This window comes from Onychomys torridus, chromosome 13 (genome assembly GCF_903995425.1).
Source record: "Onychomys torridus chromosome 13, mOncTor1.1, whole genome shotgun sequence".
Lineage (NCBI taxonomy): Eukaryota > Metazoa > Chordata > Mammalia > Rodentia > Cricetidae > Onychomys > Onychomys torridus.
In genome coordinates this window covers 28285070-28308946 of record NC_050455.1, presented here as the reverse complement: position 1 = coordinate 28308946, position 23877 = coordinate 28285070, and the positions used below count along the sequence as shown (strand labels likewise).

The window sequence follows — 23877 nt, the reverse complement described above, 5'->3', positions numbered from 1 at the left end:
TTATGTAAGTGTATATTTATATAACCCCACTTTGTAAAATGTTTACATTTAATACAAAAATTAACAGAAGAACCCAGCATCAAGACACACAACTTATAAACCCAGCACTCAGGAGATAAAGGAAAGAGAATCAGGAGATCAAGGCATGCCTCTAATACACAGGGAGTTCAAGGCCAGCTTGGACTACACGAGACTCTGTCTAAAAGAAAAGAAAGTGAAGAAAATTTAATGGGACTAAATTCTGGCAGAAGTAATCTTATACCTTAAAAAAACATTCTCATTATCATTTATGTATATATTCTAATTTTCTTGTATTTGTCTTATACTTGAAGTAACCTAGGTGAACTGTCCATATCCTGCTTATTTGTTGAACTGATACAACAGATCTAAAAATTAGCCCAGTTTCCCAGGCCTGGGGCACCATGCCCCTGTGGAACAGGAGAAGACATGTCTTTAGGAGATTCCATGATAGTAAAAGAAAACCCCTTCCAAGCTTTCATATGTTTTTGTTGTTCAAAGAGAAAGTTCTTGTTTGAGATCACTGTGCTCCTGACTCCCCCAAGAACTGCTTGTAAGCTAAAGCACCCAGCAGGCAGGACACAAACAGGGCAGGACAAGCCAGTGACACTCTTCTTTCGAGGAATTTATGGCTGACTCCGGCTTATGGGAAGTGTTTGTAATTACTCTACAGAGTTAGTGTCCTTTAGATAAGGCACATTAAGTTCAACTACTTAGCAGTAACTTGGCAATTGCAAGTAAGGGATTGTGTAAGAGAACAGAGAACAAGGAAGCTTCACACTTGGGAAGGAGCGAGACAGACATGAGCTCTGGGGAGGAAAGAGCCTCCTCTCCTGGAGGATCGTCCCGGCAGCTTGATTTCCTCCCATCTTTTCATTTTACTGCACAAACAACAGCATCAAAATAATAAATGAGCAATCGACTACAGCCATGACCCAGCCAGCATGGGGGTAATTTCAGAACGGAAATCTGAGTCTGGCCAGATAGATTCTGCTGAGAGAATGATTGAAGAGAAAAGCTCCTAAAAGCAGATAAGATTTCTTTGTAATGTTTGCCTTGAGGAACAGCATCCTTTCACAGGAAGAAGGTCAAATCCGGGCTATTTTTGCAGGAGTATTTCAAGTGGTCAGTCGCCTTGTTTCCTGTGGTTCCCAGGAATTGTGCAGAGGCTCTGGAGAGGATGCTGGTGATAGGGAGCCGGGACTTGATGAGTGAGAGTCAACAATTATCTCTATATTTGCCTCCTTCTTTTTTCTATAAAATTAGTCTAGGGGAAAGCCACCTACTTCAGAAGCGCCAAGTTCATTACAACAGAGAGGCGAGTGGAGCACGAAAGCCCTTCAGTGGGGCAGAATCTTTGGGTCAAGAATTTGCAATCTGAAATTTTCATTTATCTGCTTCTTCCCTCTCCCTTCCTCGTCATCTAATGAGTATTTGAGCCAAGCCTTGAGGGCTGAGAAGGAGATGAAGAAACATCCTCTCCACCCCCAGGAGCTCGCTGTCTAAGAAAAGAGACACATCAAGAAAGAACTGAGAGCTGAGGGACAGATAATTAATAACAGGAGGTGGTAAGCACTGAGGAAGAAAAGAACACGAAGGGTTCTACATAGGGTATGGAGAGATAGCTCAGTGGTTTAGAGCACTTGCTGCTCTTGCAGGGTCTCAGGTTCAATTCCCAGCATCTACATGGTGCTCACAACCATCAATAACTCAAGTTCTAGGAGATCCCACCCTCTCTTCTGACTTCTGTGGATACCAAGCATGAACATGGGGCACATTCAGGCAAAATATTCATGCACGTAAGTCTTTCAAAAATTAACAAATACCTTTTGAAAGAGAGAGAGTACAAAGGAAGAGGGGTACTAAACTTGGGTGGCGAGGGCAAGGAAAATCTCTGAGGAGGTGGTACTTCAGATATCATCTGAAGGGTGAGTAGAAGTCAGCCAGTAGCCACTGTTAGGAAAGGGAACAGTTTATTGGAAGGCTGTGTGGTAAAGACCACAATGAACTCAGGATCCAAGAATAGATGATGGGGAGGCTGGAATGTGGGGACAAATTAGTGTGAGGATGTGCTGGGCCACATAGCATCATATAGGCCAGGCCAGGATTTAGATTCTGCTTTATAGAAATGCAAAGTTATAGAAAAATTTTAGCCAGGGAATGACCAATCTGAAATAGGTTTTTAGAAGAGAGTTGTTTGTTTGTTTGTTTGTTTGTTTTTGTTTTGTTTTTGGTTTTTTAAGACAAGGTTTCTCTGTAGCTTTGGAGCCTGTTCTGGACTAGCTCTGTAGACCAGGCTGGCCTCTAACTCACAGAGATCCACCTGCCTCTGCCTCCCAAGTGCTGGAATTATAGGCGTGTGCCACCACCACTCAGCTAGAAGAAGGTGTTTAGAATGCACTCCAAAATAGGGTTTTAGTATGCATTCTCTCTGACACTGCATTAAATGACACAGAGAATCATATAAGAACATCTTTGAGAAAATATGATTGACGGTGCGGTAGGTCAGTGCATAAATTGGCCAGGGAATTGGTAATGAGGAGTAAGTACATTTGGTAAGCCTTCACTGGAGTCAGAGTTTGATTGGTATACCTCAGAGATGTCAGACAGTTAATAAGGCTGGGAATCGGGTAACACAAGGGAAGCCATTGCCATAGTAACCATGCAACATTTTGTAAAAATTCAGCTGGGCAATGGTGACATATGCCTTTAATCTCAGCACTTGGGAAGCAAAGGCAGGTGGATCTCTGTGAGTTTGAGGCCATCCTGGTCTACAAATGAGTTCCAAAACTGTTACACAGAGAAACCCTGTCTCAAAAAACCAAACAAATGCAGGGCAGTGGTGGCGCACGCCTTTAATCCCAGCACTCGGGAGGCAGAGCCAGGTGGATCTCTATGAGTTCGAGGACAGCCTGGGCTACAGAGTGAGATCCAGGACAGGCACCAAAACTACACAGAGAAACCCTGTCTCAAAAAACAAAACAAACAAACAAAAAAGATGAACAAACAAGCAAAAAAAAAAAATCAATGTAATGGAGAAAATATTTATATTAAAAATATAACAATAATAATGAAGAGAAAGAGGATGAAAAGACAAGTTAAGTAAGAATGATGAAAATATAATGTGAGCAAAACAACACCTCATATGAAACCTAATGAGTTGTATGTATGTCCGTGTATATGCACATATACATATGGACAGGTGTGTGTGTGTGTGTGTGTGTGTGTGTGTGTGTGTGTGTGTGTGTGTACAGTAGTGAGATGGACAGCAGTAATCATCATAAGTTACCATACCATGACACATTTAGGACTGAGATGAAGCAGGGCAGTGAGGAGAGCTTCCTCAGATGAAGGTGGTACAACAGAATTTGATGCTGAAGAGGCCCTGCCTTAAAATGCTGTGTTAATAAGGGTTTCCTGTCCATCAAACTCTGCACTGTGAAATCTTATAGTCTAAGGACTGGTCCTGTGGAGGGCAATGTTGAGAAGCAATACTCATCTGTATATGTACTTCCTGTAAGATCAGACCTATGGGGACATCACAGCCCTGGGCACTCTGCACAGGAGGATGAAAAAACTAGAACATGCTCTGCATTCTCTCTGCCCCGCTCCATGGGCCTGTCCAAAGACTTAGATTTATATAACTCTAGAAGAGCCCCCTGGGGCTTGCCAAGAGCAGGGAGGATCCAGGAATGCACATCCTTGGGTGTCCAGGGGAATTAAGGCAGAGAAAGCAGACAGGAGACCCTTTGAAGCCTCTCCATCCTCCTTGTTGCCCAATCGTTTTCAAGGGCCAATAACTTAAGTGTCTCCATTTTATTTTTCATACAGCCACACCCAACACAGTGGTTCTTTGATCCCTAAAACATGAGAGGGGTAGTGGATGCTGAAGAAAATAAATGGCTTTGGAAGGTCAGATAGGACAACACACAAATGAGGAAGGAGACCATGAGAAGTGGAGGGCTGGGTGCTTTGAGCTACCAGCCAAGCTTGTGTAACCTTCACTGAGAGGCCTCCTCGGACAGAGGGGTGGGCAGTTGGAGCTATTGGTACCTACCTACCCTCATCATTTTTTGAGAAATGGTGCCTTGACCTTAACTCGTACCTTCCTGGAGACAGGAGATACCAGGGCAGACTTATCTCTTACATTAGCCCTTGGGCATGAGATTTCAGCTCACTTCCAAGTGATTTCCTCCCTTTTCCAAGGCTGGCTATTCCTCCAGGACCTGTGGTGATGTTGTTCTCCCGCTCCATTTCTATCCCATAATACCCACCCGGGTGCTAGGCTGTATGGGGACCTGTATATGGAAAGCTATGTCACAGGATCCTGAGAGCCACCAGCAGCACTGAAATGTAGTACAAATGGAAAAACAGCCCCTTGGGGACTATTCATATGGGATCGAAGAGAGTTGGTAAATACAAGAATTGCTAAGAATAACCAACACTCCTTAAAAAGAAGAATGCCAAAGGGAACAAGTGTGCCACTGTCCTAACGCAGTCCCTGCAAAAACAGTCCTGGAATGCTTGTCCCAGAGCTGGTAGCTCTTTTGTTCCTGCCCTTTGGCTGTGACACCCACAGGATCCCTTTGTAAATCATGGACCTCAGCTCTGCCATTGGCTCCTGGCCTGGAGTTCTCAGGGCCCAGCTGGGGCCTCCATAGCTCTCCTTCAAGGTCCAGAACAGACTGACACATGAGCAAGTTCCATGGGTTTTCATTCCCCACTTGGTTTTCCAAGCACCTTAAACACCAGCCACACACTGGCCCTGCCACCTCCTCTTCCAGAGACGCCTGGATAGCATCTGTCTGGCCAAAACGTGAGTTTTGTCCTTTGTTTTCATAGTGTTTTGAGTGAGCCAGGGCTATTGAAAGTGAGGCTGCCCAACAGTGAGGTGACATTATAAACACATGTCTTGGGGGTGAGGGCTTTAGTCTTGGCTAAGCGACAGGTTTACTTAGCTGAACCGTGCAGTTGTCTAGGGTTGAGAAAAATGGGGTGATTCAAGTAGCTTGCAGGAAGAGTAGAAAACAGTCCCCATGAGTCCAAGAAAGGCTCATTTATTCAAACTGCTCCGTGAAACTCCAAATGCCTTAATAGTTTAATGAACCAACCCACCGAGACATAGGGTGTGATGAGCGATGTAATAATATCTAGGATCTACCAATACTCATGTGTCACATCCTGCCCAGACTTTGTTCCTCTTCCTCACAACACTGTCACGGGATTGGCACTCTTGGTTTTCTTTGCTATGGTACTGCTGGAAACCTACGGCTGACATGCTTAACATGACCTCCACCATTGTGCTACATCCCCAGTCCCAGGCAGCCCAACAGAGGAGCAGAAAGGTCAAGTAAGTGACTTGCCAGTCATAAAAGGAGTTAATGACAGCATAGAAACCAAAATCCAAATCTCAGGTGGCGAGAACTCTCCTTGGCATGGCCATTTCCAATCCTCTCAGGTCAGCCCTTTCCCAAATAGGTTCTGGCCTTGTCCCAGACCTTTACCAGCATGGCCACTGATCACCTGATGAGGGCCAAGGTGATCTCACGTGACCCTGGGTCACCTTGACGTGTCAGAAGAACAACCTCAGTGGTAGCCACTACAGCACCATGGGAAGGGACAGCGGTCAGGGGCAAAGACTGTACTTGCATAAAAGCAAATGATGCCCCTTCTTCGAAGCTGTGTACGGGGCCACACAAGTTTCAGCAGTCGGTAGGGTACAAAGAACAGAGAAGGTGAAGGGTCACCTAGTTCAAAGAGCATTTGTTCTCTTGATCACACTGAATCCATGATTAAAATTATAGACTTTGACATCAGAAAACCCTCTGTTGAGATCTTAAACTTTCAACACTAAAATAGGCCAGGATACATTTCTGGATTGAAAATATTACACTATTCATCTGCCACCTTGTTAAGGGGGCGGGCAACGCTTCTCTAACAGAATGTCTTTGAGAATTGACTAATGTATATAGCATGTTTAGGACCATGTCTGATACACTGTACATGTTTAAGAACTTTTCCTGTTTATGGTTGTAGCCAGGGCAGGTTATCGGGTAAGGCATGGTAAGGCAAACCTTTGGCTGGTCCAAATAGATAACAAGCACACACTTCAAAAGACCGCGTTTGAAGACGCTAAGATTTCTAGGTCAAGAGGGATGCAGAGAGAAAAGACTCTGCAAACCCCATCTTCTAAAGAGCAGGGAAGTCAGCTGACTTGGAGAAAGGAATGTCCTTGCTGGGCCCTTCCTGGAGACTGTAAAGTTGCACAACAGATTAAAAAGATTTTTGGAGACACATCAGTAAGAGGAGGTTGGAGGAGAGAGAGAGAGGCTGCAAGAGCCCCTGCAGAATCACTTAACATTTGGCACTAAGCCCCAGCTTTAATGCCTCAGTCTGCAGGAAGGATATTTCTGTTTAAGATGTGCGCAGGTTTTCAGGACTCGCTGGACCAGAGTGTCCCATTAAAATTCAGACGGAACTGGGGCCAGCAGAACACACCACTGCGCCAGGCAGTCTCTGCTTTTCCTTTCCATGTGGATTCTGTTCTCTGCAGGCAGTAAAAAGAATGTCTGACCTCCGGCTGGATGATGATGTTATGGTGGGGAGATGTTTGGGGGCTGAATAAGTCAGACTGCAGAAAATCAAAGATCTCAAATGAAGGAAGAAATAAAAGATGTTGGAGGTGACCCTCATGGGGGGTGCATCTGCCTCTTTGTCTCTGATCCTCCTGGGGGGGTGCATTTGCCTCTCTCTGTCTCTGATCCTCGTGGGGGGTGCATCTACCCCCCTCTGACTCTTGTGGGGTACATCTGCCTCCTATCTCTGACCCTTGTGGGGGCACATCTGCCTCTCTGTCTCTGATCCTTATGAGGGTGCATTCTCTCTCTCTCTCTCTCTCTCTCTCTCTCTCTCTCTCTCTCTCTCTCTCTCTCTCTGTGTGTGTGTGTGTGTGTGTGTGTGTGTGTGTGTGTGTCTGACCCTTGTGTGGGTGCATCTGCCTCTCTGTGTCTCTGACCTGTGGGGGTGCATCTGCCTCTCTGTGTCTCTGGCCTTCATGGGAGTGCATCTGTCTCTGACCCATGTGGGAATACATCTGCCTCTTGTCTCTGTGGAAGATGTAAAGGCAAAAGCTAAGACTGGGCTGCAGGGCAAAGCACCTGGATTAGATGACAGCCCTACTTCTTGCCAGCTGCACTTGGTCCAGGCAACAACGGCCTTCTCTGGAGCCTGGCTGAGTCCAGCAAGGTTGATTACAGCCGCCTTAAAGGCAGAAAGCACAGTGGCACACCCTTTTCATGACAACATTTATGTGGCAGAGGCAAATGGACTTCTGTGAGTTCAAGGCCAGTCTGGCATACACAGCAAGTTCTAGGTCAGCCACAGCTACATAAAGAAACCATCTTGAAAGTTTTGTTTTTGTTTGTGTGTGTGTGTGTGTGTGTGTGTGTGTGTGTGTGTGTGTGTGTGTGTGTGTTTAAAGACATTGGGATGGCTCATCTATCACACACCACGAAACAACCCCATGGGGTCTAAGACAGTCCCCTAACCAACCAAATACAATAGCAATTCTACAGTCAACTAGACAGATGTCAACATTAGATGGGTAAACAAAGACTTTAAACAAGCTGTAGAAAGGCTTTGCCACAATCTGAGTTATGAAAGTATTTCTAGGTTTTTACGATTCGGGATTGGGTGCTAGGGACTTGGGACCTTTCTTTTCTCTTCTTTGTCTAAATTCCCAGGACATCTGCAGCATTCTCTCCATGGCAGACACAAGGAGTGATTGACACCTGAAGTATGCCATCTTAATCTCCCTCAATCATTTGATTATGGAAGCCCAGGAACATTACATGTCCAGGAACTTGCGGGCTCTCTGGGATTAGAAAGTTCCTAAGGAACTGGGGAGGAGGGTGGGATGTAGCTCAATGATAGAGAACTCGCCTAGCATGTAGAAGACCTTGGGTTCAATCCCCAGAGCTTAGAAGAAAAAAATGGACAGGAAGACTATTAAGACCTTAGGCCCTCTGTCATTATGGACAACACAACCTTGGAACCTATAGAATTCAGAGATCCCATCACATCACTGTACAGCATATCATCCAAGCCAGTGTTTCTCAACCTTTGGGCCATGACCTCTTTGGGGTCAGATGACCCTTTCACAGGGGTCACACATCAGCTATCCTGCATACCCAACATTTACATTACAATTTGTAACAGTAGCAAAATTACAGTTATGAAGTAGCAATGAGAATAATTTTGTGGTTGGGAGTCGCCACAACATGAGGAACCGTATGAAAAGGATCGCAGCATTAGGAAGGTTGAGAACCTCTGATGTAAGCAAATGAAAAGACAGCAGTGCTGCATGCAAGTGATGGTGGAACATTCCAGCCTAGCAGGAAGACACTTTTCAAACACTGCTATGTTAAGACTTAAGTTTGTTCAATTCTGAATCAACATCATGAACGGCTACGTGATGTATGTCATAACCAAGTTAGCAACAATCAGATGCTCGCACGTTCTCTAGGGCCTGGCTGAGAACTTTAGATGTGTTGTAGGTTAAGACTTACCATGACTCAGTGCAGCAGCCATGGTTATGAGGAAACTGAGGCTCTGTGAGAAAGAATAGTTTACTAATGAATGTCCAACAAGATTTAAACTCAAGTTGAATGGCAGGCTAATAAATCAGCCAGGTGGGGGAATGGGTAGAAAAGAGAAAACAACATTTTAAAAAATATTTTTAATTGAAATACAATTCATCACTTTCCCACCTCCCTTTTCTCCATCTGGCCCCTCCCAGGTACCCTCCTTCCAGCCCCCTCCCTATAAGTTGACAGCCTTTTTCTTTTTATTATTATTATTATTACATACACACACATATATTTATGCACAAGTATATGAATATAATCTGTTGAGTCTGTTTCTGCTGTTTGTATAGATGGTTTCAAGGCTGACCACCCTGTAATGGACAGCCAATAAGGGGGTTCACCCCTGGAAGAGGCTCTTTCTCCTCTGAGCAGTCATTGGTTGCCTGTAGTTCTTTGTCTAGGGTGAGACCCAATGAAATTTTCCCCTTCCACGTCAGCCTGTTCATTGATATTGCCAGTGTTCCAGTCTTGTTTATATGGCCATTTCTGTCACATAAGCACTCTTTTTTTGTTTTTTCAAGACAGGATTTCTCTGTGTGGCTTTGGTGCCTGCCCTGGATCTCACTCTGTAGACCAGGCTGGCCTCAAACTCACAGAGATCCACCTACCTCTGCCTCCCAAGTGCTGGGATCAAAGGTGTGTGCCACCACCGCCAGGTGACATAAGCACTCTTACCAGAGTTTATTTCAAGCTACTAATGATGGCTTAACCAATGGCACCATGATTTCTGCTTGGGCTATAATCACCTTTCAGGAACTTGAAGGGTTCAACACCTGTACAGTCTGGTTGAAGTCCACCCCACAGTTGACTCCACAGTTTTCTGTCAATGATGGAAAAAAATAATTTCAGCTCATGGAAGAGAACTGGCTTGGGGACAGCAGGTTGACATGCCAACCCCCAGGCCAGCCAACCCCGTCACACTCAGATCCATACAGAGCACCAAGAACACAGCAGGAGAAATAAGGAGAGCTGGGAACAGAACACGCCGTCTCCCTTCCCACAGTCAAACTTTCCTTCACTGAGGGTGTGCCTGCCTTTGGACACTCTGTGGCAGAAATAAGGAGACCTAGAATCCTTCTATTGGGCCCTATCAATCATTTTCTTAGTTATATATGGAGGCCAGACTTGAAAGTTCTGATCCTTGCCCTTCTGGACTCAGTAATTTTAACAGTATTTGTTTGAAGAAGTAAGGAAATCATCGTTACAAATGGGAACTACTTCAGGGCCTGCTTCTAAGGAAGGGTTTTCCTGTTGAATGCAATTGAGATTAAAATATAGGTAAGGCTTTTGACTCAGCCTCTCTGTCAATACCTGCAGCACACCACCTGTTAATTAGGCCTTCTGATAACATGTTTCCATCAGGGCAAATACTACCAGGACAAATACACAAAGGTGTCTGCCAAGTGCTAGAGGCAGAAGGAGCGGGCAGCTTCTTCTCAGAGTGTCAGAGACTAATGAAGCAGGTAGTCAAGAGCATAGTTAGACTGCATTCACTCACTCTACAAATATTTGTCAAGGGCCCGTTAGGTGCCAGGCTTCTTGCCAGCCTCTGGGATACCATGGTGAACAGACAGACCAGTTTCTGCCTCCATGGAGCTAGCAGTCTAGTCATAAAGGGAGATATTAATTAAATAATCAGGGGCATGAAGGTGTAATTAAAAACTGATGGAGGATCTCGGAAGGAATGGGGGGGGCGGGGCGCCTGTGAGGCAGGAGGAGTCTGGCTCGGTTCTGGGAAGTCAGAAAGGGCTTTCTGAAGGAACTGATGAGTGAATTAAGACCCGATGACAAATACGGAAAGGAAAGTATCCCAGCCAGTGGGAAGAGCATGGACAAGTGGCCCGGGATGGGAGGGAGGGTTATGAGCTCTAGGTTTGCAGAGGAAGCTGGGTGGAGGGTAAGGTAGGGGGAAATGCCTGGGCCCCCAGCAGCCATGCAGGCTGTAGCAGAGTTTTGATGTTTACCCAGCAACAGGAATCCACGGAGGGTTGTGAAAGAGGAACACAGGTAATAGTGATACTCGGTGCTACTGAAGGAACCCAAAGACCCAGCATCCTGGTGTGTGTGGTGTGGACAGGCGTTGGGAGGTCAAGGTTGGGGGGGGGGGAGCATGTCCACACAGAGCTTTCTGGAGGAAGAAATGTGAGAGTTGAATTTTTGAAGGATGAGTATGATTAGCCAGGCTACAGTGGAAGAAGGGGAGAGAGAACCTGCTGTTGTCAGCTTTGGGCAAAGGCCTGGAAGAATGCAAGGGGCGGGGTGGTGGGTGCATATAAAGAGCCCAGTTAGACAAGGCAACAGAGTTAGGCAGAGAGCAGATCACAAAAGCCTCACAGGCCACGGCGGGCTGGGCGTCTGCCCTTCACCCTAAAGGTGGCAGAACTCTACCGAGCCAAACATCTTGTGGAGAGAGCGGTCCTCAGGGGCTGAAAGTGGCAGAAGTGAGCAATGCTAGAGAAGAACGCACTGCCCAGGCCAGTGCCATCCAGGTGAGAGCTACAAGGTAGTCGGTGCAACCCAGCAGAGAGGAGAGAGGAAGCTGTCTTGGGACTGTAAAGATGGGTGGGAGTGGTTTCTATTCACACAACAGTCTGGTAATCCAAATGTTTCTATTTGGGTTGAGTCTTACCTCCACGATCTTGGTAAATATCCCACAGATCCTTGAGAGCAATAGTGTTCACTTTCGCGTTAAGGGAAGATCCTCTCAGTTATTCAGTTCAACATGGTGGCCATGCCCTTCCGGTGTCTGCATCCTTGTTGTTGTTGTTGTTGTTGTTGTTGTTGTTGTTGTTTGTATCTATTGTGCTGTCCACTGAGACAAAGATGTATCAAAAGTTCTCACCGCCATTGTGGAGTTACCACCTTCTTGTTCTCTTCAATTTTAGCCTTGTATACACTGAAGCTGTGCCATCAAATCTGTCCATTGAATCTTTCCATTTATCGCTGTGCAATGAAGGCTTCCTTTTGCCTGTAATCATTCTTTTTACTTTGGAATTATTTTATCTCATATCAATGTTGCCAGGCCAACTTTTTAACTATTATTATTTGTCTATCACGTTTCATTTTTAAAAATACTTATTTAGAGAGAGAGACAATTGGGGGTGGGTACATGTTTGTGTGCCTGTGTATCTTCCTCAGTCACTCTGCACCTTGTTTTCTGAGACAGGCTTGCTCACTGAACCTGGGGCTCATTGATTCAGCTAGGTTGGCTGGCCATTGAGCTTCAAGGACTCTAAGATTACTGATTCTATCACATGCCTTTTTCACAGATGCTGGGGATCTGAATGTATGTCCTCATCCTTCAGCAGCAGGCATTTTACTGACAGAGTCCTCTCCCCAGCCCTCTACCCCCACATGGCTCCTTCCTATACACTTAGTTTAGGTCGGCCTTTCCTGCACCCCCTCCTCACCCATCCCCCTGCCCCAGCATCCCTGCTTAGACCTTCCACCCCAGCATCCCTCCTTCCACCCTTACATCTCATAAGCTCTGCTATTTTCCTTCTTCCCTAAAGCCTTTTCGTCACCTCCCATGGACCTCTTTCAAATTGTATTCATGTACAAAAATTAGAAAGTAGGGTCTCCATATGAGAGAACACAAAGTCTATTGAACCCTGGTTGCCTCACTTAATGAAGTATTTTCAAGTCCTACCCATAAATTTTACCTTTCTTTATGGGCACAAAATCCCATTTGGTACATGTACATTTTTCAGTATCCATTCATCAGTTGACTGGCATCTAGGTTGATTTCATTTCACAACTATTGTGAATACAGCAGCAATGAACATTGATATGTGAGTACCTCTGTGGTAGGACCCACAGTCCTTTGGTTATGTGCCCAGGAGTGGTGTAGTTGGGTCATATGGCACTTGTAATTTTTTGAGAAACCTCCACACAGGTATCCATAGTCCTGCATTGGTTTACACTCTCATCAACAGTAACTAAAAGTTGCCCCTACCCACATCCTCACCAGCATTTGTTAACATTTGTTTTCTTGGTGGTAGCCATTCTGACTGGGGTAAGATGGATCTCAAAGTAGTTTGAATTTTTTTGTTTGTTTTTGTTTTTAATTTTCAAGACAGGGTTTCTCTGTGTAGTTTTGGTGCCTGTCCTGGATCTCACTCTGTAGACCAGGCTGGCCTCGAACTCACACAGATCCACCTGGCTCTGCCTCCTGAGTGCTGGGATCAAAGGTGTGTGCCACCACGGCTCAGCTTTCTTAAAGTAGTTTTAATTTTCATTTCCACAATGGCTATGAATGTTGATCAGTTCTTAAAATAGTTACTGGTCATCTGTATTTCTACTTCTTGGAACTTCTGTTTGGTTCCTCGGCCCCCCTTTTTTTTTGAGTAGGTTGCTTTACTCTTGTTTAATTTTTTGAGTTCTTTATATATTCTAGATATTAATCTGTCAGTTGACAGAACATTGGTCAGCTTGCAGAGACTTTTCTCCCATATATAAGCCACCTCCTCACTCCATTAGAGTTTTGGGGTTTTTTAGACTGAGTCTTACTGTGTTTGTCCATAGTGTGCATGCCACTGACCCTGGTTTATTTTTTACACTTTTATTTTAATCACTCTATAGCCTTATGTTTTAAAAGTATCTCTTGTAGTCAGAATGCATATGGTTATATGGATTTTTAAGAGCTCCTATCGCTAAAGAATTTAGTCCATTTATATTTATTGTGGCTATAAATAGATTTGGTTTGATTTTATTCATCTACTTTGGAGCAATATTTTTTCTTTTTTCCTGGATAATTCATATAAATGCAGTTTTACCCACTTCACTTCTTGCCTCTCACTCCCACCAGCTGCTGGCTAAAATGTATTTTATTTATTTCTAACCTTCAACAAAAAAATAAAATCTAAAGAGAGCTAACATCTCTAGAGGCAGTATTAATGCTTCTGGGTGATTTGATTCATGGACAGTGTTTAGAACTGGAACTAAGTCCTGTTTTATACATGCTGGGTTCAAGGTCCACCTTAGTCAAAACACATTATCATCAATGGCTTTATGCAGTTTGCAAAATGCCTTTCTACATGGCCAGTTCTCTGCTGCATAAACAGCAGCAGGAGTTAAAACTAACCTGCAGATGACAATGTTCATCTGCCTTTGGTTCTCAGAACCCTAGCTCTTTCTCCTCAGCAGTCACCAGAGCTACACTAAGCACAATGCCTCCCGGGAACACCAGGATTCTGGGTCACTTCCACATCTGCCCATATCTGAGTCTGCAACAATGACTTGAATTCTCCCTATACAACCAACTAATCGTTGTCCCCCTCATCTACTCTGTTATCACCTTTATGATTTAATAAAAGGAGAAGCTTAGCTAATTTTTGCCCCATATGGAAGAGAATAAAAATAACTCTCTTAAATTAAGCTGACCCAGACCACACCAGGCTTCAACTGGTTTAATATAACCATGTGCTCTTGTCCCTAAGAAGCTGGGTCACATTTTTTATACTTCCAAGGTGCTTTTTGAATGTTGTGTTTCTTTAACTCTTCAGAGGATTTTGTGCAGTAGGCCAAATGGGAATCATTAGAGGAAACATCTCCAGATGGGACATCCATGTTCCCATCTGTGCATGCCCAGGGCTGTACAGTATGCTTCTTATGCCACATAGAAAAATGACTTGAGCTCCCAGCCTAGGGTATAAACTTCCCACTGTTTCATGTGTCTGATCCAGAGCTCACAGCTAACTCAGTTTGTCAGCTTTTTTTTTTTTTTTTTAATCCTTTGTTTTGTTTTGTTTTGTTTTGAGACAGGGTTTCTCTGTGTAGTTTTGGTGCCTGTCCTGGATCTCACTCTGCAGACCAGGCTGGCCTCGAACTCACAGAGATCCACCAGGCTCTGCCTCCCAAGTGCTGGGATCAAAGGCGTGTGCTACCGCCGCCCAGCATGAGTTTGTCAGCTTTAACATGGACATTCCAATAGGTTGAGTGTCTCTCACTTTGGTGTCACTAAGAAACCAAGAAAATCATCTGGCTTTCCTAAAATCTCACCAGCGTCCTAAATCCAGGTGCTGGCTGGTGCGAGACAATGAGAGGGATTCCACTGAACTTGCTTTTCTCCATCTCCCACGTAGAAAATGCCCTCTCCAGATAGCTACTATAAACCAGACAACAGTAATGAGAAGTAGTTGCGAATCCACATTATGCTTAATGCCTGATTTCATTTGGCTAATTGATTCATTTATGAGAGCAGTTTGCATTAATCCCCAGGGACACTTGTTAAGGTTGCTGCCTATGGTTTTGCCACACCATATACTTCCTTTATTCACATCCTTTAGCAAACAATGGATTAGCCAAAGAATTCTGGACTGTCAACTTCTCAAAATATAGGTAAATTGTAAATAAAATTAAAAACAAGAGGTTTTTCATGCCCCCCCCCCCAGGCTTCAGATGATTCATAAATCTACCTGCCAAGGCTATCAGCTCCATGGTGATGCCAGGCTTAATTTAAGGAGTCAACATGTGGCTCTCAGCATCCAGGTGCAAATGTGAACTGAAGGGTTAGTAGAGTATCTCAATTGTGCAGCCATCCCATAACTATCCCATTTATGAGAGGAGCAGGCAAAGAATAGAGGTGCAGCCTTATACATTTCAGTTCTCACCGTGTTTCAGAAGGAAGGACCCCTGGGGACCCGCTGAGTGCTGGCCAAGGCCATGATTTGATGAAGGTTCTGAGGGGATGGCATCCAGACTGCATGGCTTATACCCACATGTAAATGAGAACATTAGTATAATTCTTAGCCAGAGCTGGTACCTCCAACCCCATCCAGCCTTCTGGTGTATCTATTCATCTTTATCCCAACTGATGGAGGCAAGCATACAGGCAGGTAGAGCCAAATCTATGCCCAGCACTTAGAAAACAACCTAACAGCCACTCCCGGCTAGGGCTGAAGAGGGGAGGCATCCTTGATATGTAGCTGGCCCACAGCATAGGAAATGCAAATGTAAACTGCCACTGCAGGAGACCCTGAGACGGGAAGTTCTACTCTCCTAAGACCGACAATACCAACGGTAGCCATTAGAGTGTGGTTATTGTTTCCTGTATAGCAAATGAAGTACACAACTTCGGAAGTATGGGAAATGCAATCAGAAACCACCACTGGAGGAGACCCTGAGACAACAAGAAAGTTCTACTCTCCTAAGATTGACAATTCTACTGGTAGCCATTAGAGTGTGGTTATTGTTTCCTGTATAGCAAATGAAGTACACAACTTAGGAAGTATTAGGGGTAAAATAAATGAAAAAAATATATGATCTCTCATTTGCATTGTTAAGAAGGGAGATCTGTGAGGTAATGGAGCGCCAATGAAGTTAGCTACACTTGAAATAGCTGCATTGCTTTATATTAGAGGGGAGCCAGGGTGCAGCTAGTGGTGCGGGGTATGTGAAATTAGTATGCAGAGCTGGGCAGTGATAGGGAATGCAATTCCAGCACTTAGGAGGCAGAAGTAAGCAGATCTCTGTGAATTCAAGGCCAGCCTGGTCTACAAAGTGAGTTCCAGGACAGCCAAGGATACACAGAGAAACCCTGTCTCAAAAAACAACAACAACAAAAATTAGTACACAGGAGACTCCATCTCCAGTACTTTGCAAGGAAAAACTAAAGTGTTTCAGAGAGAAGGAGAGTAAGGAATGGCTGAGGGTAAACAGCTGAGGAGAGAGGAGATGGAAGTGGGCAAAGAGACGAGAGGCTTGAGGTGAAAGGGTAATGTTTGGAAAATATTGAGAATTTGGAAGAAAAACACAATGGTAAATCCTCCCTCCACAGCTGATGTAAATAACATTATCTGTCTCTTACCATCTTATGTGGCAAGAACAATGTTGCACCATGTGTTGAGAGCCATTGGTGATAGTCTGACTTCGAATGTAGTTTATATGTATATTTAAACTTGGGGCATGTCCTTGAAGCAGGGGCCTCCCAAACAGTAGCTGAAACTGAAGTCAATAGCTGACCTATGGGACTGCAGAATAGAGGAATGTACCAGACATACTGCCAAGTGCAGAAAAAAAAAAAAGGTGGATACTTCCAGTTCAAGCTCTAATTCCAGTTGCAAAGACAAGTTATCCAGATTGGTGCTTTGGGTTACAATTGAATAGATGTGCATGAGTGCCCGTGCAGGACTGACCAGGGCATGGAATGTGGAGCTCTGACTGGTCTTGGGAGTTCATGATGCTACTGGCATGAGTTTCTTCTGGCCTGAGGAGCTATGTGGAATCCAGCTGCAGAGTTAACAGGGAACAGGTGCAGAGGAGGTTGTTGGAGATCATTAGCATTTAGATCGTGACGGTAGGTGAAAAGACAAGTGTATATGGGCAGGTGTAATTTGATACAATGGGCAAACACCCCACTTCTGGTCATAATACATCTACATCAGTGAAATCATGTAACCTTTCCATAGTAATTAAGGGCAGACGGGCTTGGTGCTCACTGACTCATTCTGAGACCTAGCTTCTTGTTGTTGACCTTGCACGGGCAATTTAACACCTCTAAGCTCTGATTTAATTTTTTTAATAGGAGTCTTAGCATTCATATTAAAGGGTCAGGGTGAAGTTAACAAATATTATTTTTCAGCACAACATTTGTTATTGGTGATGATGACTATTGTTATAAAACCACTTTGTTATATATGTATATATGCATACATACATGTAAACACACATGCACACACATATATGATTAATAGCTATACATAGGTGAGGCCAACATTAGGTTCCTGCTCTTTAAAAAAAAAAAAAAAAAGCTGGGCAGTAGTGTCATATGCCTTTCATCCCAGCACTCGGGAGGCAGAGGCAGGTGGATCTCTGTGAGTTCAAAGCCAGCCTGGTCTACAGAGTGAGTTCCAGAACAGCCACAGCTACACGGAGAAACCCTGTCTCAAAAACCCCAAAACAAACAACTTTCACTGTCTTTGTAGTTATTAGGACTTTCTTTTCCTAAGTGGTGGGGAAAATACATGGCTTAATATTCTAACTTTCATTGGCTTCACTTTCAAATCCCCAGCGTTAATAATTGATACACTTTTACACTAGTGTGAATTGTATACGTAGTGGATATATATAATGTTAGAGGTTTAGAAAATGTTATGGGATAGGCTCTGTGTTATAAAGGCATCTCATATCAGAAAATAATTAAGATGAAGATAGTCTGGGTACAAGGACAGACCTGACATCCCTGTGTGATTAGAGGGTCTGGTGGAGGGCTATGAAACCAGCAGTGGCCAGGCACAGCCTTCAAGATGTTCTGTCTCAGAAAGTATTCCCGGGTGCAGTGGTTGCTCTTTAAAAATGCCCCAACCCCTCTCTCTGCCTTCTTCCCTCCCTCCAGCCAACTTAGAAGGTTGCCACACACATTAACCCTTTGCTGCCCCTCCTGCACCCTTGGCTCACAGGTGCCCAAATGCCCAGGCCATCTGTGCCCTCTGCCCCCCTCTGGCTTGGCAGTGCCTAGTCAAAACAGTGTGAGGGTGGAAGGCAGAACCTCAGCCTCGGCCTCTTGGCTTCTGTGGGTCTCTGCCAGACCCCAGGTGTTATTTTAGTATAACTACAGTATTTAATTTGAGGATGTGTGTGGACCAGAAGGAGGGACCAAGACGTAATGTTTTTCCTCTTGGCCAAATGATTAAATTTGAAGTTCTAAAAAAAGGGGGGGGGGGAATCTAGCTTGTTGAAAAGGTGTATCCAACAGGGAAGAGAGACTGGAAAACCTCTTCTAGACGAGGGGCCATCCCTCTTCTGCTACCACTCACCTAGCAGGCCCGTGCACTTTGGGCATCACCTGAGCAGTCTGTGGCCCTGCGCGGTCCTCCCCTCCTGAATATGTCTATCGTACCTTTACCTGAAGAACATTCTACAGGTGTGCTCCGTTTCTTTCAGTCCTGAGAGTACCACCACCGGCTGCTGCTGAACCATGGCTGAAGGGGAGGTCACCACCTTCACAGCCCTGACCGAGAGGTTTAATCTGCCTCCAGGAAACTACAAGAAGCCCAAACTGCTCTACTGCAGCAACGGGGGCCACTTCCTGAGGATCCTTCCAGACGGCACAGTGGATGGGACGAGGGACAGGAGCGACCAGCACAGTAAGCAGCTATCTGAATTGCACCCACACTTTCCTGTGTCTTCCCTAGTCCAGCATGGGAGGACAGCAAGGCTCTATGTAGGCGCAATGCATTTAGAAATGAGATAACATACATATACCAAGGGGCTGGCATTGGAAGACAGGGAACTGTGGGCTACCACTTTGCTAATTACATCTTATTGCAAGCTTTTGGAAGGATTCTCTGTTGGCCTCATATAGCCTTTGCTAGGGTCCAATCACTGCCCCCTGCCCCCAGGTTTCTATAAACTAACAAAAGATCAGGCCCCCAAGCCAGACAAGGGCCTGCTGGTCCACGATGGGAAGAACCTGATGGGCAGGGGTGGGAAATCCTGCACAAAGATGTGGGCTCAATTTCAAGCTAACAGACTCTCCAGGTGATGTCTCCACTGGGCTTGATTTGAGAATCCCCATATCTAAGCATAGCCTAACACATCATAAATTATGCAGTTTTCCTGCAGCACATTCTGCAGATGTGGCTGTGGTATGTAGAAGGGGCGAGTCATTCTCCAGACACTAATGGAGCCACAGAGTGAGTGGCTGACAATTCTGGGCTTTCCCAGCAGCCTGGCTTTCAGACAATGTAGATAAATGGTGGTATGGCTTAGAGAAAATAATCTACCTGACCAGTACTTCTAGTGCTGGTGTGTGTGTGTGTGTGTGTGTGTGTGTGTGTGTGTGTGTGTGTGTGTTTAGATATATGCTTTCTACTAAGAGATTCCCTCAGTACCACTAGGGTATTAGATGTTGTAGGGAAGTTAAAGACGTCAGATATGATCCCTGCATAGAGGAGCAGCAATTTCAAGAGCCAAACAGGCTGCAAGCTGAGAGACACAGGTGGAAAGAAGGCTTGGGACTGGCTTGAAAGGGGGATGCCAACTGCTGATGTGATGGCTTACGTGTTCGATGTTGAATTTCACCCGGTGTAGGCACCAAACTTCACAGACAGTGCAAAGATGGCTTCTGAGATACCCTGCTCAGTCTCAGAGGCACACATGACTGGGATGGGTGCTGGTGTTGTCTCTCCTTCCCCAGAAAGGTGGGTGCTAGGGCCAGCCAGATGGGGCAGGCTTATGATTCGGGGGTTTTGTTTGGATAACCTGTCTTCAAGTGGGCCTCCTACATGTTTTCCATTCTATGAAAAACAGGGACCCAGGACAAGCCAAAAATAGAGATTCTAGAACATTAAAAATAACCGAGTTTGGGCTGAGCCTGTAGCCCAGTTGACAGAGTGCTTGCCTAGCATAGGAGGCCTCGCCAAGTAAAAACTGAATATGGTGTTATACCTCTATGATCTCAGCAGTCAGGAGGTGGAGGGAAGAACCGTCGGAAGCAAAGTCACCCTGCAGCTGCACGGGGTGAGCAGGGCTTAGAACAGAGACCCTGTGCTACCAATGAACTTAAGACTACAGTTCACTGCATTGGACATAGTATGCAATCCATGGGTCCACCCACACAACCCAGGGCACCAAGCTTTATTTCCTCTGAGTTTTAAATGTTTCTACTAAGTCTTCACAATTTTCTGAACTAATGGGAGATGTTCTAGTCCCCAAGATCCAAGCCAAAGGTTAACATGGTAACATGTTTCTTAAGGTTTGCCTGGTTCTTGGAAACCTGAAGCTTTGGGGTAACAAAAGGGCTACAATTTCTGGGTTTCTGGACAAAGGTCATGTGCCTTCACTCTGGTCATTAGCAGCTTAGGATGTCTCAGGGTACATAACACTAGGACAGCTTGTGATGGCACTTAGCTACCAGACTTCAGCTGTCAGAAGCCCTGGGAACTCAGTGTTGCTCAGTAGGAGAGCTGTAAGGAATTATGTGCCCAAGGGATGCCGGGGTATTTATTGTGTGAATTTAGGTTCAATCTTTCAGGCTTTATTTTTCTTATTAAAAAAAAAATGAAAATACTGATTACAGGTTTCTTGGGAGAGGTAAACGAAATAATGTAGTAAACATTCTTGGCATAGTGCCTCCCTGGCGCAGGGTAACAGTTCAGCACATGCTGGCCAATATTGCCATTACCATCCCAAGTCTCCAGACCCACTGCATCGTATGGACATGCAGTGTGATAATAAGGCACTTCTCTTGGCCCATGAAGGGCTGGAGTCTGGATTCACACTTCTCTACCAACATTCAAAGTAGTTCTACGTGCTTATTGTCTGCTTATTCTAGAACTAAGGACAAGGGCCAACGGGAGAGTCCTAAGGTAAATAGGCAGCAATCTGCCCTGTACTGGTTGAAACCAGAAAGGACAATCCACCCACCCTCTGCAGTCAGGGCCCTGGAATGCTGGTGCTCATGTCCTACTCGGCCACTTTCTAACCAGACAATTAATAGTCTCTCTGTTTTGCATGATTACTCTGCTAGAGAAGCTTCAAGTTGTCCACCAATGATTCTTCTAATCTGCAGTGTCCCCAGAGCTCACTTTTGGGCAGTCTTTTAATCTCACTGAGACTCAGCCTCGTCCTCTTGTGGTATTGAAGTGCTATCTACCCATCAGCCTGCCACAGGGGGCCTCCTAGGCATGGGCGATCTCCCTGGGTGTGGATCTGTCGCCATCTTCTGCCCAGAGGTGGCACTGCCGTTTTGAACCTCAGGCCTCAGAGGCAGTCTTTGGGCAGCTTGGAGTGGAAACCCTGGAGAGCCATGATCCACACACACAGTCGGCCAAAGGAAAGTTCTTTTTTGTTGTTGTTGGTGGTGGTGGTGGTGGTTTTTTGTTTGGGGGTTTTTTGTTTTGTTTTGTTTTGTTTTGTTTTGTTTGGTTTGGTTTTTTCAAGACAGGGTTTCTCTCCATGTCATCCTGGCTGTCTTGTCTGTAGACCAGGTTGGCCTCAAACTCAGAAATCCACCTGCCTCTGCCTCGGAAGTGCTGGGGTTAAATAAAGGCGTGTCTCACCACAGCCCAGCTTGGAAGTTCTATTCTTTAATCACTGGTCAGAGCATGACAGGTAGAGCTGTACTCCAAAGTTTCCTGAAGAAAGAGCAACCCTAAAAGACAAGCATATAAACCCCACAAGACAGAACTTGCCTCAGAGCCTGTGCACAAAGTGGGGAAATTATTGAAATTTGTCTCTCTTACCCTAGGGAGAAATAGTTTCCAAGTACCTTATCTGTGGTATCAACCTCTGGAGGACGCTGTGCACTGGCAATTCTAAAATAGACTTAAGTGAAATGTCTCTACCAGGTTCCCGTAGAGAGGCGGGGTTGAGACCTCTGCCTTCACCAAAGCTTGGGCCACAGCTCTGGGCAATTGTCTGTACATGATGTAAACACTAGCTACCATGTCGTAGTATCCACGATAGAGACAAACAGACAGTGAGGGTTTCAGGGGGCCCTGGAGATGCAGCTTGTGAAAAGATTGCTTCTGATAGCAGAATACGAGCTCTGAGAGACAATGTGACTGTGAGAGAGTTTGGGGAAAGCCACAGGATCAGGGGAAGGTGACCAGTTCCATGCTACAGCATCCATGTGAAGGATGCCACAGATCTGTGCACCTCTCCTCACTTCTCTCCTCACACTCTGCATTTATTTATGTGGTTGTTTACTGGACTTCCCCCCTGAAAGCCCCCTGAGGACAAGGACTTTGTCTCTTGGTGCTCGACACTGCAGCTTTTGTGTTCAGCATATTGCCTGTCACTGGTTCAGTGCCCAGGAAGCATTAATTTGATGAGCGGCTGACTTGTATTGTTGGCAGATAAATTTAAACCCAACAGTACCTCAAGAAATGCCTGTCAAGCACTGTTACATGCCAGGCTGTGCACAGATGGTCACTTCCACCTGACAACAATCCTCTGAGGTCACTAGACATCATCACGCTGAAAACCCTAAAGCTAACAGGATGTGACCGGCCTCTCACAGGGACAGCTTGTGGAGCATCTATTCCCTGTTCCAATACTAAGCGCGTCCCCTGAGGATACCACCACCACCCTGATACTAACTACTAACATCATGACAGACATCATTTTCACCCCGAAAACTAAATACATTGACATGCTTATCCTATCTCGTGGTGCAAACAGGCAAGGACGGGTTGATGTCCCCTTTTTGTATTTACCAGATCTGTGACACCTTATGGCAGTTACTTTTCCTCTATGCCCCTAACGTTTCCTTGATTTAAAAATAAGAATGCCAACAGTTCTCCACCTCTTAGGAAAGTAGGAATGTGAAATGTGATATTTCTAAGAGAGGGCCCAACATATTGCCAGGCACCGGAATGTTCAAAATAGTGCCATTCTCCAGGGTCACCATCCTCCTCCTCCTCCTCCTTAGGTTCACTGGGCCTCCTCATTTAACCATCTGAGAGCTGGCCATTAAATAAATGTTAAACTTGTTCACAGAACTGCTGCTGACTTTACATCCTAGCTTCCCTGAGACTGTCTCAATTGGAGCTCCTGAGACCTGGCATAAAGCCACAGCCTGCCCAGGACCTGGCCCAGCAATCCCTTCCCATCTAACTTCCCTGGGACAGAGCCACCAGAGAAAAGGAAAAGAGCTCTATGCCTGTCTGCTCTTCCTGCTAGAGTTTCCTCTCTGGAGAAGGCATGTCGGGTTTTCCTCTTCCATAAGATCAACAGCTGGAACAGCAGCTGCAGAGGAATGGCACACTCATAAGCATCCCTAATTTTCAGCCTCTTTGTGGAGCCTACAGCCCCCAGCCTCCCCAGCACGTAGGAAGGAGGCTGTGTCAGGGAGGCAGATCCTCGGCACCACTCACCACACAGATGGAAATGTTCTTCAGCAGAGTGTGTGCCAATCAAATATTTATAAACCTAGCCACATCCTAAAGGCACCAGGGGAGTTTGCTGGTCCAAGGATCTTACTGCATTGCCCTGGATCCAGGCAGACCGCACTGCAGTGAAATCCCTCCCTGTATACTGTTTGGGGGCAGTCCAAACTTCCGTTGTCTGGTCTGATGGGACTCCACATTTAATGGTAAAGGCATTCTATTCCTCACCAGCTTTCCAAAGAACCACATTTGGGAGGGCTAGGCCCTGCTGCCATAGGCAGAAAGAGGGGGAGGGCTACAGAGAGGAATGTCCTCCCAACAGGATGTTCCTGCCTGCCATATGTGGTGTATCAGCCTCTTGGGTCCCTGAGTCTAACTCAAGA

General features: G+C 45.4%; 1 protein-coding gene and 1 long non-coding RNA gene across 4 annotated transcripts in view; one reads left to right on the top strand and one right to left on the bottom strand.

Annotated features, from left to right (window-relative positions):
- Positions 1 to 23877, bottom strand: part of LOC118594614 — a 90896-nt gene that overhangs the window by 47716 nt on the left and 19303 nt on the right. The window lies entirely within an intron of this gene.
- Fgf1 (fibroblast growth factor 1) overlaps positions 1 to 23877 on the top strand; it is a 68872-nt gene that overhangs the window by 32179 nt on the left and 12816 nt on the right. For both annotated transcript variants that reach the window (XM_036204588.1, XM_036204587.1), the window contains exon 2: positions 18546 to 18748. In XM_036204588.1, coding sequence (XP_036060481.1) covers positions 18580 to 18748 — 169 coding nt within the window. In that variant the 5' untranslated portion in view covers positions 18546 to 18579. The remainder of the gene's footprint in view (positions 1 to 18545; positions 18749 to 23877) is intronic.